The sequence below is a fragment of the Mobula birostris genome, chromosome 3 (genome assembly GCF_030028105.1).
Source record: "Mobula birostris isolate sMobBir1 chromosome 3, sMobBir1.hap1, whole genome shotgun sequence".
Classification (NCBI taxonomy): domain Eukaryota; kingdom Metazoa; phylum Chordata; class Chondrichthyes; order Myliobatiformes; family Myliobatidae; genus Mobula; species Mobula birostris.
In genome coordinates this window covers 28,550,692-28,567,689 of record NC_092372.1, presented here as the reverse complement: position 1 = coordinate 28,567,689, position 16,998 = coordinate 28,550,692, and the positions used below count along the sequence as shown (strand labels likewise).

The 16,998-nt window shown below is 43.1% G+C and overlaps 1 protein-coding gene across 5 annotated transcripts in view; it reads right to left on the bottom strand.

Annotated features, from left to right (window-relative positions):
• pdzd2 (PDZ domain containing 2) overlaps nt 1-16,998 on the bottom strand; it is a 485,375-nt gene that overhangs the window by 63,829 nt on the left and 404,548 nt on the right. For all 5 annotated transcript variants that reach the window (XM_072252377.1, XM_072252380.1, XM_072252378.1 and 2 more), the window contains one exon: nt 14,099-14,186. In XM_072252377.1, the coding sequence (XP_072108478.1) occupies nt 14,099-14,186 (88 nt within the window). The remainder of the gene's footprint in view (nt 1-14,098; nt 14,187-16,998) is intronic.

The following is a 16,998-nucleotide window of genomic DNA, read 5'->3' as shown; positions in this document are numbered from 1 at the left end:
TCTTGTGCCTCCCTCTGCAACTGGATCCTTGACTTCCTCACTGGGAGACCACAGACTGTGCCAATTGGAAATAACATCTTGCTGCAGACAGTCAACATCTCTAGGATATGTGCTTAGCCCCCTGTTCTACTCTCTCTACACCCACAACTGTGGTTAAAACGCTATCTATAAATATGCTGATGACACAGCTATAGTTGGCGGAATTTCAGATGGTGATGAGACGTACAGGAGCAAGATAGGTCAGCTGGTTGAATGGTGTCACAACAACAACCTTGCACTCATTGTCAGTAAGATAAGATCAAGGAACTAATTGTGGACTTCAGGAAGAGGAAGCTAGGGGAATGCACACCAGCTGTCATTCAGGGATCAGCAATGGAAAGGATGAGCAGTTTCAAGTTCCTAGCTGCCAACATCTCTGAAGATCTATCATGGGACAACATATTGATGTGATTACAAAGAATGGCAGTGGCTATATTTCATTTGGAGCTTGAGGAGACTTGGTTAAGTCAACAAAGGCTCTAGTAACTTTCTACAGATGTACTGTGCAGAGCATTTTAACTGGTTGCATCACTGTCTGGTATGGAGCGGCCACGGCACAAGATCAGAAAAAGCTGCAGAAAGTCGTAAACTCAGCCAGCTCCATCAGTTCCCCCAGGATCAAGGGCACCTTTAAAAGGTGATGCCTTAGGAAGGTGGTATCCATGATTAACGACTCCCGTCACTCAGGACATGTTCTCTTCTCATTGCTACCATCCGGGAGAATTGCAGGAGCCTGAAGACACACACTCAATGTTTCAGGAACAATTTCTTCTGCTCTACCATCAGATTTCTGAATGGGCAATGAACTCATGAACACCAAATTAATTTGTTTTGCTCTCTCTTTGCCCTATGTACTTTATCTATTTTATATATATATATATATATATATATATATATATTTCTTATTATAATTTATAGTTTTTAAAACTATTATGTACTGCAATGTATTGCTGCTGCAAAACAACAAATTTCATGACATATGCCAGTGATGTTAAACCTGATTCTTATTTCTGATTCACTATCATAAAATGATGATGCTCTCATAAAGATAACAGCAATGATATCTTTCTTTCTAGAATATCTGCATGGCTTGATCTTCATTAGGGAAGAACTTCAGAAATGAGGACCATCAGCAAGATGGTGCCGGTGACCAAACGTCATATTTCACAGACAGTTCACAATACTACTAGATACTCTAGTAGATATACTGTAAATTTTCTTTGGAAACATAGAAACATAGAAAATAGGTGCAGGAGTAGGCCATTCAGCCCTTCGAGCCTGCACCGCCATTCAGTACGATCATGGCTGATCATCCAACTCAGAGCCTTGTACCTGCCTTCTCTCCATACCCCCTGATCCCTTTAGCCACAAGGACCATATCTAACTCCCTCTTAAATATAGCCAATGAACTGGCCTCAACTGTTTCCTGGGGCAGAGAATTCCACAGATTCACCACTCTCTGTGTAAAGAAGTTTTTCCTCATCTCGGTCCTAAAAGGCTTCCCCTTTATCCTCAAACTGTGACCCCTCGTTCTGGACTTCCCCAATATCGGGAACAATCTTCCTGCACCTAGCCTGTCCAATCCCTTTAGAATTTTATACGTTTCAATAAGATCTCCCCTCAATCTTCTAAATTCCAGAGAGTATAAGCCTAGCCGATCTAGTCTTTCATCATATGAAAGTCCTGCCATCCCAGGAATCAATCTGGTGAACCTTCTTTGTACTCCCTCTATAGCAAGAATGTCTTTCCTCAGATTAGCGGACCAAAACTACACACAATACTCCAGGTGTGGTCTCACCAAGGCCTTGCACAACTGCAGTAGTACCTCCCTGCTCCTGTACTTGAATCCTCTTGCTATAAATGCCAGCATACCATTCACCTTTTTCACCGCCTGCTGTACCTGCATGCCCACTTTCAATGACTGGTGTATAATGACACCCAGGTCTCGTTGCACCTCCCCTTTTCCTAATCGGCCACCATTTAGATAATAATCTGTTTTCCTGTTTTTCCACCAAAGTGGATAACTTCACATTTATCCACATTAAATTGCATCTGCCATGAATTTGCCCACTCATCTAACCTATCCAAGTCACCCTGCATCCTCTTAGCATCCTCCTCACAGCTAACACTGCCACCCAGCTTTGTGTCATCCGCAAACTTGGAGATGCTGCATTTAATTCCCTCATCTAAGTCATTAATATATATTGTAAACAACTGGGGTCCCAGCACTGAGCCTTGCGGTACCCCACTAGTCACCGCCTGCCATTCTGAAAAGGTCCCGTTTATTCCCACTCTTTGCTTCCTGTCTGCCAACCAATTCTCTATCCACATCAATACCATACCCCCAATACCGTATGCTTTAAGTTTGCACACTAATCTCCTGTGTGGGACCTTGTCAAAAGCCTTTTGAAAATCCAAATATATCACATCCACTGGTTCTCCCCTATCCACACTACTAGTTACATCCTCAAAAAATTCTGTGAGATTCGTCAGACATGATTTTCCTTTCACAAATCCATGCTGACTTTGTCCAATGACTTCACCGCTTTCCAAATGTGCTGTTACCACATCTTTGATAACTGACTCTAGCATTTTCCCCACCACCGATGTCAGGCTTACCAGTCTATAATTCCCTGGTTTCTCTCTCCCTCCTTTTTTAAAAAGCGGGGTTACATTAGCCACCCTCCAATTCTCAGGAACTAATCCAGAATCTAAAGAGTTTTGAAAAATTATCACTAATGCATCCACCATTTCTTGTGCTACTTCCTTAAGCACTTTGCGATCTCTGCATCTCAGCCTGTAATTTCCCTTCTAAGGATGTATTTTTGAACTGACTAAATGATCTGGTGCTTTTGTGGTCTCCTGGGAGATTCGGTGAACTCGACTCTTGAGAATGCAGGTATGCCCTGGGCGGTCATTGCTGGGGGGGGGGGGGCGGGCGGGGTGGACACTGCGGAAAACAAATCTGTGGTCGGCTCCACTACGCCACGCTAATTAAAGTGTCGAGCAAGGATGAGGGTGGAAATTCACCAGCTGTTCAACTCTGTCTGCCTGCATTTGACTGGTCTCCATCTTTTCTCACTACCACCAGGGGGCGGGAGGTGCAGGAGCCAACAGGTATGGGAGTAGTTGTTGCCCTGCAGCCATTGGGCTCCTGGATGGGCTTCAGTCAGCTCAGTGCTGAACGGGCTCTGCTGCTATAGACTCACTTTCGAGGACTCTGCAGTTCCCGTTCCGAGTGCTTTTGTTTATTATTTGCGTGATTTGTCCTCTTTTGCAAATTGAATACGTGGTGGTCTTGTGTGTGTTTTAGTGAATTCTATTGTGTTTCTTTGTCTTATGGCTGCATGCAAGAACATAAATCTTAAAGTTGTATATGGTATACATAATATGATAATCAAAAGGTAAGCAAAGCTTCAGAATTAGGATTGAAAGGAGCACATAGGGATTATAAAGAACCCAGAAAAGAACTAAAGATGGGAATTAAAAAAGCCAGGAGGGGCCATGAAAAGTCTTTGACAAGTAGAATTCAGGTGAATGCCAAGGGATTCTATATATACATCAAGAGCAAGGGGATAAATAGGGAGAGGGAAGGACCACTCAAGGATGAACAGAGGAACAGTTGTTTGGAGGAGGAGAATGTGAGGGAGATACTTAATGAGTACCTTGCTTTAGTTTTTTCTGAGGAAAAGGACGTGGAGGACCAGGAGATCAGTGCTGACATTTAGAGTTCAAGGAGGAGGGGGGGTTGGGCCTCCTAACAAGTATTAAGATGGATAAGAAGTCCCCCGGGCTTGAAGGGATTTACCCCAGCTTATTGAAGGAGGCAAGAGACATGATTGCTGGAAACTATGGACTGGTGAGTCTCACATTAGTTGTAGGGAAATTGCTGGAGAAAATTCTTTTAGGGGTAGGATATATGAACATTTGGAAACCCATGGCCTAATTAAGGAGAGCCAGCATGGCTTTGTGAGGGGATGTCGTGAATTACCAACTTGGAATTTTTTGACGAAGTGATGAGAGAGATTGATGAAGGTAGAGCAGTGGATGTTGTCTACATGGGTTTTAATGAGGCATTTGACAAAGTCCCTCAGGGGAGGCTAAACCAGAAGATTAGGATGCATGGGGTCCACAGTGAATTGGTTGTTTGGATTCAGAGCTGGTTTGCATATAGAAGGCAGTGGGTAGTGGTCGAAGAGACTTATTCAAGCTGGAGGTTTGTAATTAGTGGAGTTCTGCAAGGCTCTGTGCTGGGACCCCTGCTCTTTGTGATATATATACATGACCTGGATGAAAATGTATATGGGTGGGTTAATATACTTGTGGATGATACCAAGATTGGTGTAATTGTGGACAGTGTAGAAGACTGGCAAAAAAATACTGTGCAAAATACTTTGAAGATCAGTTACAGACATGGGCAGAAAAAATGGCAGATGGATATTAACTTAAATAAATGTGAGGTGTTGCACCTTGGTAGGGCAAATGTAAGGAGACAGTGCATTGTAAGGGCAAGACCCTTAACAGTGTTGCTGAGTAGAGAGATCTTGGGGTCCAAGTTCATAGCTCCATGAAAGTGGCTACACACATCAATCGGGTGGTTAACAAGGCTTATGTAATGCTTGTTTTCATTAGTTAAGGCATTGAGTTCAAAAGTCAAGAGGTCCTGATGCAACATTATAAAACTCTGGTTAAGCCACATCTGGAGTATTGCATGCAGATCTGGTTGCCCCAATATGGGAAGGATGTTGAAGCTTTAGGGCAAGTGACGGAAGTCTGTGTAGGGGAGCACTTTGGTTCCAGTGATCATAACACCATTAGTTTCAATTTGATCATGGACAAGGATAGATCTGGTCCTAGGGTTGAGGTTCTGAACTGGAAGAAGGCCAAATTCGAAGAAATGAGAAAGGATCTAAAAAGCGTGGATTGGGACAGGTTGTTCTCTGGCAAAGATGTGATTGGTAGGTGGGAAGCCTTCAAAGGGGAAATTTTGAGAGTGCAGAGTTTGTATGTTCCTGTCAGGATTAAAGGCAAATTGAATAGGAATAAGGAACCTTGGTTCTCAAGGGATATTGCAACTCTGATAAAGAAGAAGAGGGAGTTGTATGAAATGTATAGGAAACAGGGGGTAAATCAGTTGCTTGAGGAGTATAAGAAGTGCAAGAAAATACTTAACAAAGAAATCAGGAGGGCTAAAAGAAGACATGAGGTTGCCTTGGCAGTCAAAGTGAAGGTAATCCAAAGAGCTTTTACAAGTATATTAAGAGCAAAAGGATTGTAAGGGATAAAATTGGTCCTCTTGAAGATCAGAGTGGTCGGCTTTGTGCGGAACCAAAGGAAATGGGGGAGATCTTAAATAGGTTTTTTGCGTCTGTATTTACTAAGGAAGCTGGCATGAAATCTATGGAATTGAGGGAATCAAGTAGTGAGACCATGGAAACTGTACAGATTGGAAAGGAGGAGGTGCTTGCTGTCTTGAGGAAAATTAAAGTGGATAAATCCCCGGGACCTGACAGAGTGTTCCCTTGGACCTTGAAGGAGGCTAGTGTTGAAATTGCGGGGGCCCTGGCAGAAATATTTAAAATGTCGCTGTCTACGGGTGAAGTGCCAGAGGATTGGAGAGTGGCTCATATTGTTCCGTTGTTTAAAAAAGGATCGAAAAGTAATCCGGGAAATTATAGGACGGTGAGTTTAACGTCAGTAGTAGGTAAGTTATTGGAGGGAGTACTAAGAGACAGAATCTACAAGCATTTGGATAGACAGGGGCTTATTAGGGAGGGTCAACATGGCTTTGTGCGTGGTAGGTCATGTTTGACCAATCTGTTGGCGTTTTTCGAGGAGGTTACCAGGAAAGTGGATGAAGGGAAGGCAGTGGATATTGTCTACATGGACTTCAGTAAGGCCTTTGACAAGGTCCCGCATGGGAGGTTAGTTAGGAAAATTCAGTCACTAGGTATACATGGAGAGGTGGCAAATTGGATTAGACATTGGCTCGATGGAAGAAGCCAGAGAGTGGTGGTAGAGAATTGCTTCTCTGAGTGGAGGCCTGTGACTAGTGGTGTGCCACAGGGATCAGTGCTGGGTCCATTGTTATTTGTCATCTATATCAATGATCTGGATGATAATGTGGTAAATTGGATCAGCAAGTTTGCTGATGATACAAAGATTGGAGGTGTAGTAGACAGTGAGGAAGGTTTTCAGAGCCTGCAGAGGGACTTGGACCAGCTGGAAAAATGGACTGAAAAATGGAAAATGGAGTTTAATACTGACAAGTGTGAGGTATTGCACGTTGGAAGGACAAACCAACGTAGAACATACAGGGTTAATGGTAAGGCACTGAGGAGTGCAGTGGAACAAAGGGATCTGGGAATACAGATACAAAATTCCCTAAAAGTGTCGTCACAGGTAGATAGGGTCGTAAAGAGAGCTTTTGGTACATTGGCCTTTATTAATCAAAGTATTGAGTATAAGAGCTGGAATGTTATGATGAGGTTGTATAAGGCATTGGTGAGGCCGAATCTGGAGTATTGTGTTCAGTTTTGGTCACCAAATTACAGGAAGGATATAAAAAAGGTTGAAAGAGTGCAGAGAAGGTTTACAAGGATGTTGCCGGGACTTGAGAAACTCAGTTACAGAGAAAGGTTGAATAGGTTAGGACTTTATTCCCTGGAGCGTAGAAGAATGAGAGGAGATTTGATAGAGGTATATAAAATTATGATGGGTATAGATAGAGTGAATGCAAGCAGGCTTTTTCCGCTGAGGCAAGGGGAGAAAAAAACCAGAGGACATGGGTTAAGGGTGAAGGGGGAAAAGTTTAAAGGGAACATTAGGGGGGGCTTCTTCACACAGAGAGTGGTGGGAGTATGGAATGAGCTGCCAGACGAAGTGGTAAATGCGGGTTCTTTTTTAACATTTAAGAATAAATTGGACAGATACATGGATGGGAGGTGTATGGAGGGATATGGTCCGTGTGCAGGTCAGTGGGACTAGGCAGAAAATGGTTCGGCACAGCCATGAAGGGCCAAAGGGCCTGTTTCTGTGCTGTAGTTTCTATGGTTCTTTGGAGAGGATGCAGAAGAGGTTTACCAGAATGTTGCCTAGTTTAGAGGACATGTGCTATCATGAGAGGCTGGATAAACTTGGGTTTTCTCTGGAGCACCAGAGGCTGAGGGGAGATCATTTGGAGGGGTGGAGCTTAGAACGATGGCACCTCATGGCAACTCCTTTGCTGCATCTTCGGAAACAGCTTTATTTCTATCTTTAATATCTGGAGAAATTTCTGAAATGCAGGTTTCGCTGCCGTTGTTACTGTGCGATAAATGAAATCTTCCGAGGGAAGGCCTCAAAATCGCCAGCTTTGCCTGCTGTTGGCGACCGAGATTGAGGTCGAATCGTTCGGATAGAGATGGTGCTCGGTACTTGGTGTCGGAGGGCTGGTCGGAGGCTCAAAGTTTTTCGGATGACTCAGAGTCGGACTGTGGTCGGGCATGGCAGGGAGAGATTTTCTTCCTTCTCCCGTCTGCGTGAGATGTGGGACATTTGAGAGACTTTGAACTTTTTGCTGTGCTCATGGACTATTCTTCATCAAGTTATGGTATTGTTGTACTGTTGTAACTATATGTTATAATTATGTGGTTTTGTTAGTTTTTTCAGTCTTGGTCTATCCTGTGTTTTGTGATATCACACCGGAGGAATATTGTATCATTTCTTAATGCATGCATTACTAAATGACAATAAAAGAGGACTGCGTGTTTTCATAATCTAATCTCTTTTTTTTCCTTTTTAGGGTTCTTTTGTAGGCCCTGACCTGGAGTTACATGTTCTCTTCGGTTCTTTGCTAAAATGGGACCCACTCTCAGGGCCTCATGACCAGCTGTTTTTCGATATCCCAAGGACACGGCCTGGAAGACTAGCACGCCTTCAGGGTGCCGGAGTTTCGTGGCTCTGGAGGCGGGCAGATTCAAGGTCGGTGCCGCTGCCTGATGTGTCATGGGAGTACACGGAAGATCGAAAGCAGCAAGCTGGCTGCTGGCTGTGTGCACAGAGACCAGAGTTCTTTGGGCACAGAGCCTGGAAAAAGCAGCACAACGAACTTTTAATATCATAAATCAGAGAGTTGTTTTGTTATGTCTCCCCTTTGCTGTGAAATGGGGACAACTCTTTTTCCCTTATTAGGGAGAGAGAGAGCCTGTGGTATGTCGAATTACTGGGTGAACAAGAAGCCTTTGGGGTACTGTAAGTGTGTGTCCTTATTGATACTTTGCTGCACGCTTGAGTGCTCGGTGGAGGGCGCAGATGCTTTTTTGCTGGTGGGGGAGGAGTGGTCGTCACTTTGCTGCTGCTTATGTGTGGGAGGGGGAGGTGGGGAGTCTTTGGGGTTAGACCATAAGACCATAAGGTATAGGAGCCAAAGTAGGCCATTTGGCCCATCGAGTCTGCTCTGCCATTCAATCATGGGCTGATCCAATTCTTCCAGCCATCCCCATTCCCCTGCTTTCACCCCATACCATTATGTGCCCTCGATAATCAAGAACCTATTTATCTATCTCTGCCTTAAATACACCCAATGACTTGGCTCCACAGCCGCTGGTGGCAACAAGTGCCACAGATTTACCATCCTCTGACTAAAGTAATTCCTCCACATCTCAATTCTGAAAGGACGTCTTTCAATCCTGAAGTTGTGCCCTCTTGTCCTAGACTCTCCTACCATGGGAAATAACTTCCTAACATTTAACTGTCATTCATTCTTTGGGGGCACTCCTCTGTTTTCATTGATGGTTGCGAAGAAAAATACTTTCAGGATGTATATTATATACATTTTTCTGACATTAAATGTGTCTATTGAAACTTATTGATAGAGGTTTATAAGATTTTGAGAGGCATAGACAGAGTAGACAGGGAGCATCTGTTTCCCAGGGTTAAAATACCTCATACCAGAGGGCATGCATTGAAGGTGAGAGGGGGTAGGTTCAAAGGGGATGTGAAGGGTAAGTTTTTTACTTAAGAGCGATGGATGCCTGGAATATGCTGCCTGGTGTGGTGGTAGAGGCAAATACATGAGAGGCTTTTTAGACATGTTTAGATGGGCACATGAATGTGAGGAAGGTGGAGGGCTATGGACATTGTGTAGGTAGGAGCGATCAGTTTTGATTTACTTTTTAGCTGGTTCAGCACAGCATTATGGACTGAAGGGTTTGTTCCTGTGCTGTGCTGTTTTATATTCTATCCAAGTTTGAAATTTGAAGGTGTCTGAAAGTATGGCACTAATGATGGGGATGTGGGTGCAGATGATAACAGAGGGGAGAGGTCATACTTTGAACCAAGATGTAGAACTGCAGGGCACTTCTGTCAGAATGATGAGGTGAGCAAGGAATGGGGCTTTAAAACAAGGATAACTGATCTGAGGTTTAGAAGCCAAGAAAGCAATGTAGGTCACCGAGGACGGAAGCGACAATGGAATAGGGTGCAGAATGAAGTGTAGGGTTTTGAAATTAAATTAATTTTGTTTCCTGGTTCTAGGAGACAAAATTCAGGAAATGTGAGGCATTACATTGTGAGGCTACAAAGCACCTGTGGTAATAAAATAAAACAAGATATAACAGAAGAACCTCACACTTGGAGGAGTAGCTGGGATTGAGGCATGCAGATCAGGGTTCAATTCCTGCCGCTGCCGGTAAGGAGTTTGTACGTTCTCCCCGTGATCTCATGGGTTTCCTCCGGGCGTTCCAGCTTCCTCCCACAGTCCAAAGACGTACTGCTTAGTAAGGGCTAGTAAGTTGTAGGCTCCAGAAGCATGGCGACACTCGCAGGCTGCCCCCAGCACTTTGCAAATAATGTAAACACATTTCACTGCAAGTTTCGATATTTGTCTCTTTATTTATTTAGAAATACAGCATGGAATGGGTCCTTCCAGCCCTTCGAGCTGCACTGCCCATCAACCCCCGACAACTCCGATTTAACCCTAACCTAATCATTAGACAATTTCCAATGACCAATTAACCTACTCAGTATGTCTTTGGACTGTGGGAGGTGTGAGGGGATCCTGGAGTACCCCTATTAACTGTTTGGAGAGAGACATTTATCATTGATAGTTTGTTTGGAAAGGAGAGAGAGACAGAGTTATTTACCACTGATATGTTGCTTTTGAAAAGAGAGAGAGAGAGAGATGAAGATTAACAGTTGGACTGTCACTTTAAGGCATTGGAAGTAACTTTGGACTTTTACTGAGTTGGGAGTTGGAGACAGCACCGAGCAGCTCGAAGGTTGCTATGGTGACCGAAGGCGGTGGACACTCGATGTTATGATTTTCAGCTGGTTATTGATGTTACTTCCAAGGACTTGTTGCCTGCTTGTGCACTCCTTTACAGACAAAGGAGGGAGGGACTCCTTGAGTGACAGGTGATGCTCAGCCTGGTGAAATAAATGGGAGGTCAGATGATACAGACCTCAGGACACATGATCTGGACACTGAAGGAGCATTGTTGTGCCCACAGAGAAAGTGGGTTTTGGAGGATCGATCAGGCGGATCGATCCCAAATTGCTATTCCAGTTTGAAGGAGAAGGGGTTGACTGGTGGGGAGTTGTCCATGTGTCCACCCTTGCCGGGGTGATAGCTCCACCACAGAAGACCGGTCCCCCTGGTTAAGGTCACAGTCGGTGACTTGTAAAGGATTTCGGAGGACGACGAGAAGATCGACGGCATCAGCTCACCCGAAGACTCAACTCACTCTCTCTCTCCATCACTACTCAACTAAATACCACGAACTGAACTGAACTTTACTCAACATCGTAAGACTGTATCTTTTTACCCCTAGACTTAAAGAAGCTTGGTTTTTTCATACATATATATATTCCACACTTACTTTTATATATAATCTTTGCTAACCTGTTTGATTTATCTACATTTATATTACTGTATTGCGTAGTTACTAATAAATATTATTAGTTTATAGCAATATGAGACTCCAAATTAGTTTCTATTTCTGCTGGTTCTTTATCCCCGTCACGGGGTACGTGCCAGAGGAAACCAGAGGACCTGGAGAAAACCCACACGTTCCATGGGAAGGACGTACAGGGACTCCTCATAGAAGTTGCCAGGGGACTGAACTCTGAACTCCAATGCCCCGAGCTGCATAGTGTCACGCTAATTGCCATGTTACCACGATGCCCGTGTACACGTGAGAAATAAAGCTAACCTTTATCTTTAATCTGGTACCTTACAGGAGAGAAATCCTTACACTATTGCACTGTGATTGATTAGCAGAGGATGGCGGTTGTCGAGCAATTGGGATGACATTAATGCTAGCAGAGTGATGAAGGATACAATACAGGTAACCTAGGGGCTGGATAACTATTAGCAAGGCAGAAAGCTCGGACAGCAGTAGCACTGTTGTTCTTCCTGATTCCTCAAAAATAACTTTATATATTCCGCTTGGCCCATTTAGTGACACCAGGTGAACCATATTGTTTCCCAAAAAGGACTCTACTGAATGTCTTACAGCTGTCAGCCTTCAACTCCTTACAGGATGAGTTTTCTGGATCTGAAATGAAAATGACTCTATTTTTTTCATATAATTTTCAGCATACTACCAAGCAGTAGCTGCAATGAGAATCTCACCTCAGAAGTCATAAAAGTGAAATATTTAAGTAAATATTTCACAATAGGACATCTCCTCCATTTTCTGCATTTCCTCCCCCCTCCAACTCAACACATGGATGAACAACACAGGCTACCACTGTCTATCTCCCTTCTCAGACATCCCACCCTGCAAAAACTCATTTCAGGGAGGTAGCACCATCAATTTGCGGGAGACTTCCGGGAGAGGTGGGATGTCTGCAATAGAGTAGCTCCTTAGCAGCTAGCCAGCTAGTTTAAATAATGTTAGCTATGCTAATGAACGAATGACACCTGTTAAACTCACCTCAACATGTCTTTTACAGTCTTAACCCACCATGGGCAATAAAAAAGTCACCATTGCAAACAGTGCAGCCAGCAACACTGTCATTATTTTTGACCCCTGTTAGGCAGGGGTACACTTTAGGGTAGTCTGGGGTGACGTATGTTTTATATTTTCTTTTTTTGGAACACTCTCCCATGGTGCGCTCTCGCTCTCTCTCTCTCTCTCTCTCTCTCTCTCTCTCTCATGGTCGCTCCCGTGCTCTCACTCTCCCTCTGTCTCTCTCTCACGCTTTCTCTTGCTCTCGCTCGCTCGCTCTCAAAAAAATTGATTTCCGGGATATTGTATATAATTTGCGGGCATCAGGGAGCCACTACTAATATGCGGGAGACTCCAGGAACTTCCAGGAGAGGTGGGATGTTTGCCTTCTTTGCCCTGCAACTACCATCCACACCTCCACACACCAGATGCTATTGTGTCAATCTTCATCTCCCCAAGCTCCCACCTTCCATCAACTCCCCAGTCATCATGGACTCACCTTCACTACTGAGGAGGTGAGAAGGGCTCTGAGGAAACACATGTACGGCAAAGCATTGGGACCAGATGGTGTGAAACCCAAGGTCCTGAAGGAGTGTGCTGAGCAGTATGTGGAATTCTCCAGTGTATCTTCAATTTGTCTCAGCCTGGAAAAGGTTCCGACTGTGTGGAATACATCATTTGTGGTCCCATTACCCAAGAAGGGCCAACCAAAAGTCTTGAATAACTACCATCCAGTGGCTCTGACCTCACACATCACAAAGACCCTAGAGAGGCTGACCCTGGCTCACCTCTGACCCCTGGTCAGATCAGCCCTCAATCCCCTGCAGTTTGCCTACCAGAGCACATTGGAGTTGACGATACTGTCATCTACCTGCTGAACAGAGCCTACTCCCATTTGGACGAGCAGGCCAGCACTGTGAGAATCATGTTTTTTGATTTCTCGAGTGCCTTCAATATCATATAACCCTCATTGCTGGGGGAAAAGCTCTGTTCAATGCAGATTGGCACTTCCATTGTATCCTGTATAACGGACTACCTGACTGGCAGCCCACAGTATGTACAGCTTCAGAGCTGTGTGTCAGACTTGGCTATAAGCAGCACTTGGGCCCCACAGGGGATTGTATTGACTCCCTTCCTGTTTACCCTGTATACTTTGGACTTTAGATACAACACTGAGTCATGTCATCTGCAGAAATTCTCTGATGACTCAGTAATAGTTAAGTGTATAAAGGGAGGATGGGAGGATGAATACAGGGCCCTGGTGGAGGACTTTGTCAAACGGTGGAAGCTGAATCATCTGCAGCTCAACATCAGTCAGACAAAAGAGATGGTGATGGACTTCAGGAAGACTAAGCCTACATTGTTCCCTGTTACTATTGATGGTGAAGACGTGGATGTGGGGAGGACCTACAAGTATCTTGGGGTACACCTGGATGACAGACTTGAATGGAACACCAACACAGGGGCTGTGCACAAGAAAGGCCAGAATTACCTCTACTTCCTGAGGAGACTGAGGTCCTTTGGATTATGCAGGCCTCTCCTTCACATGTTCTACCAGTCTGTTGTCGCCAGTACAATCTTCTATGTGGTGGTGTGCTGGGGCAATGGCATCAACACAGGCAACGCCAAAAGGCTCGATAAACTGATTAGAAAGGCTGGCTCTGTTATAAGAGTCAAACTGACACACTGGAGGTTGTGGTAGGACAAGGACCCTGTGGAAAATCCTGCCATTTTTGGACAATGTTTCTCACTCTCCGCATGCCACTTTGGCTGAACTGAGGAGCACTTTTATTAATAGACTAAGACAACAGCGCTGTTCCCAAGAGTGCTATATGAGGTAATTCTTACCCTTGGCCATTAGGCTCGATAGAGTCAACCTATAGCTGGGGAAGTGATGACCCCTCCTGTTAGACTGTTTGAGGTAACTTATTTTTTATATTCTATTTCTATATTCTATTTCTCTTCTAATATTTCTATATTCTATTTCTCTTCTAATATTTATATTTGTGCACTTGTAATGCTACTGTGACACTGTAATTTTCTTTGGGATAAATAAAGTATCTTTCTATCTATCTATCTAAATATAAGACAAAGGAAATTCAAATGCTAGAAACAGTTGTTGGTACCTGGGGTGTATGACGATTGTCCATCTTTGCTTATGCTCTCCCGGTGAGTTGAACGTGAAATAACTTCATCCATTTCCTGTTCTGAAACCTGTATTGAACAACAGGACAGAAGAAATAGTATCTTACCAACTATCTATTTCACCACTGCATTACAAATAACGTTCAAAAATCCCCATGGGTTTAAGACACTTCTGTTACAATGTGAGATTAACTAGCATGTACAAAACTTTCATTTTGTATCATAGAAAAAATTTGTAGTGTTCTGTTTCCATTTGGAACTTCACACACTGGTAGGATCCACTAGTTTTTTAAATGCCTGAATTTAAACTGCATGGCAAATAATTACAATTTAACCACATAGATCTCTTGGGTGGTCTGACTGAACAGAAAAATACACAATCACTTCACGTCAAAATGACCAAAATATCAAGTTAAATATCCTCTGCTACACATCAACCATTTAAGTAGCAATTTGGTATCAATTTGAGTGTCAGTATTATTTAAAAATTGTGAGATTATATTGAGTTGTTAGTGTTTAGAAAGTTCTAGATGCTTTTAACGGAAGAAGCACAAAGATTAACAGGCGGAGGCAGCATCAGATAGAATGCTGGTCTTCACTGTCACCACATGGAATACAGAGGAATTTCTGGTCTCTTATTCATGGCAGGATATACCTGTTTTAAAGTCATAGAATACTACAGCACAGAAATAGGCCCTTCAGCCCATCTAGTCCATGCCAAACTATTAGTCTGTCTTGTCCCATTGACCTGCACCCGGAACACAGCCCTCCATACCCTCCCATCCACGTCATTATCCCAACTTCCCTTAAGTATTGAAATCAATCCACATCCACCACTTATACTGGCAATACATTGCACACTCTCACCATCCTCTGAATTAAAAAGTTCCCCCTCAATTTTCTTTAAACATTTCACCTTTAACCTATGACATCCAGTTCTAGTCTCACTCAGCCTCAGTGGAAAAAGCCTGCTTGTATTTACCCTATCTCTACCCCACATAATTTTTTACTCCTCTATCAGATCTCCCGTCATTCTCCTACGCTCCAAGGAATAAAGTCCAAACCTATTGAACCTTTTCTTATAACTCAGGTCCTCAAGGACTGGCACATTGTTGTAAAATTTACCACAAAACATTAGAAGCTAACAACAGTTATTAGCAGCAACCAGTCCAAAAGGAATAGAGTCAGTCCAAGTTTGAGGAATATAATCCTCGCAAAGAAATATGAAGTTGAAAAAAAATGGGGAAAGGCTGGATAACAGGCGAAAAAAAATTAGAGTTTATATTGTTATTACAGGGTATTGATCCAGAATATGAGTGTTCTAAACATTTCAGAAACAACTAGAAGCTTTTTGTTAAACTAGCACAAAAAGAATGCAACACCCAACTGGTACAAGCTTTCAGGTACATTTAAACCTCCTCCTTTATAAAAGGGTGGATCAGAATTAATTCCTTGATATTTCTGCAAAATAAAAACATTCTAGTTCAGAATCTCTCAATATTATTTCATTATGCATTCAATACCCACACCTAACTGCCTGACATCTTCTCAAAATAATGTAGTCCTTGTAGACAGGCTGTACTCAGACCTTCCAGGATTTTGGCCTCAGAGTACTGAAATGTTATGTTTATCTAGTTATGTTATATGGCTCAGAATGTTGGACAATATCCAGTAACACGAGGAAACGTAGCAGCAGAGATGTGGTTTTTGAGGAGGATGCAAAGAATATCATGGACAAAACGAATATCTAATGAGGATGTCATGAACAGAGCAAATACAAAAAGAAATAATATATGAGATCATGAAAAGGCAACATAACTTCATTGGACATGTGATTAGGAAAGAGGAATTAGAATGCACGGTGATTATGGGAAAGACTGAAGGGAAGAAAGCAAGAGGAAGGCAAAGTCAAATGATGATGGAGACAGCAGCCAGAGAACTGGAAATGAATACCAATGAGTTGATCCACTTGACCCGAAACAGGAGTGTGTGGGCCATGGCAGTCAAAGTTCAAACTGGACACGGCACCTGATGATGATGATGATGATGATAAGGACAGATGGGCAACATATTTCCAGGATGGTACATGACTTGAGGGAAGCTCGGAAGTGGTGCTGTTTCAATGTGCTGGTTACCCTGATACCTGGATGGTAGAGGTGACATTTACAGGAGTGCTAATGGAGAAACCTGAAAAGGTATTTGTGGGACTCAGGAAGAATGTCTTCTAATTTCCTTCGGAACAAACAAAAAATTTCCATCATTGGAATAAAAACTGCTGAAAATGGTTGCAGCAAGGACACTAAACCTTGACAAGTTGCAGATATGTCATCTGGATATTAAGAGAATACTAGAATTAAATAAGCAAACCACAAAATGGTATCTAGTACAGTAACACTAACACAGTTCTGCTACCCTATTAGTGTGACAGAGTTGGTCTACCTGAAGAAGCCCCACAGCAACTTGGTGGGAGATATACACCAAGCTACAGGCGAGTGCTATCCAACTCTCAAAGTATCAGAATCAGAATCAGGTTTAGTATCATCAGTGTATGTCGTGAAATTTGTTAACTTCACAGCAACAGTTCAATGCAATACATGATAATAGAGAGGAAAAGAAAACTGAATTAAAGTATATACATTACGGTAAGTTAAATTAAATAAGTAGTGCAAAAAAAAGGAAATTTAAAAAATTATTGAGGTAGTCAGACATCTCACCTCTCCCAGAAGTTCCGGGAGTCTCCCACATATTAATAGTGGCTCCCTGATGCCCGCAAATTATATACAATATCCCAGAAATCAATTTTTATGAGAGCGCGAGAGCAAGAGAGAGAGAGCAAGTGAGAGCGAGAGAGAAAGCAAGGGAGAGTGAGAGAGAAAACAAG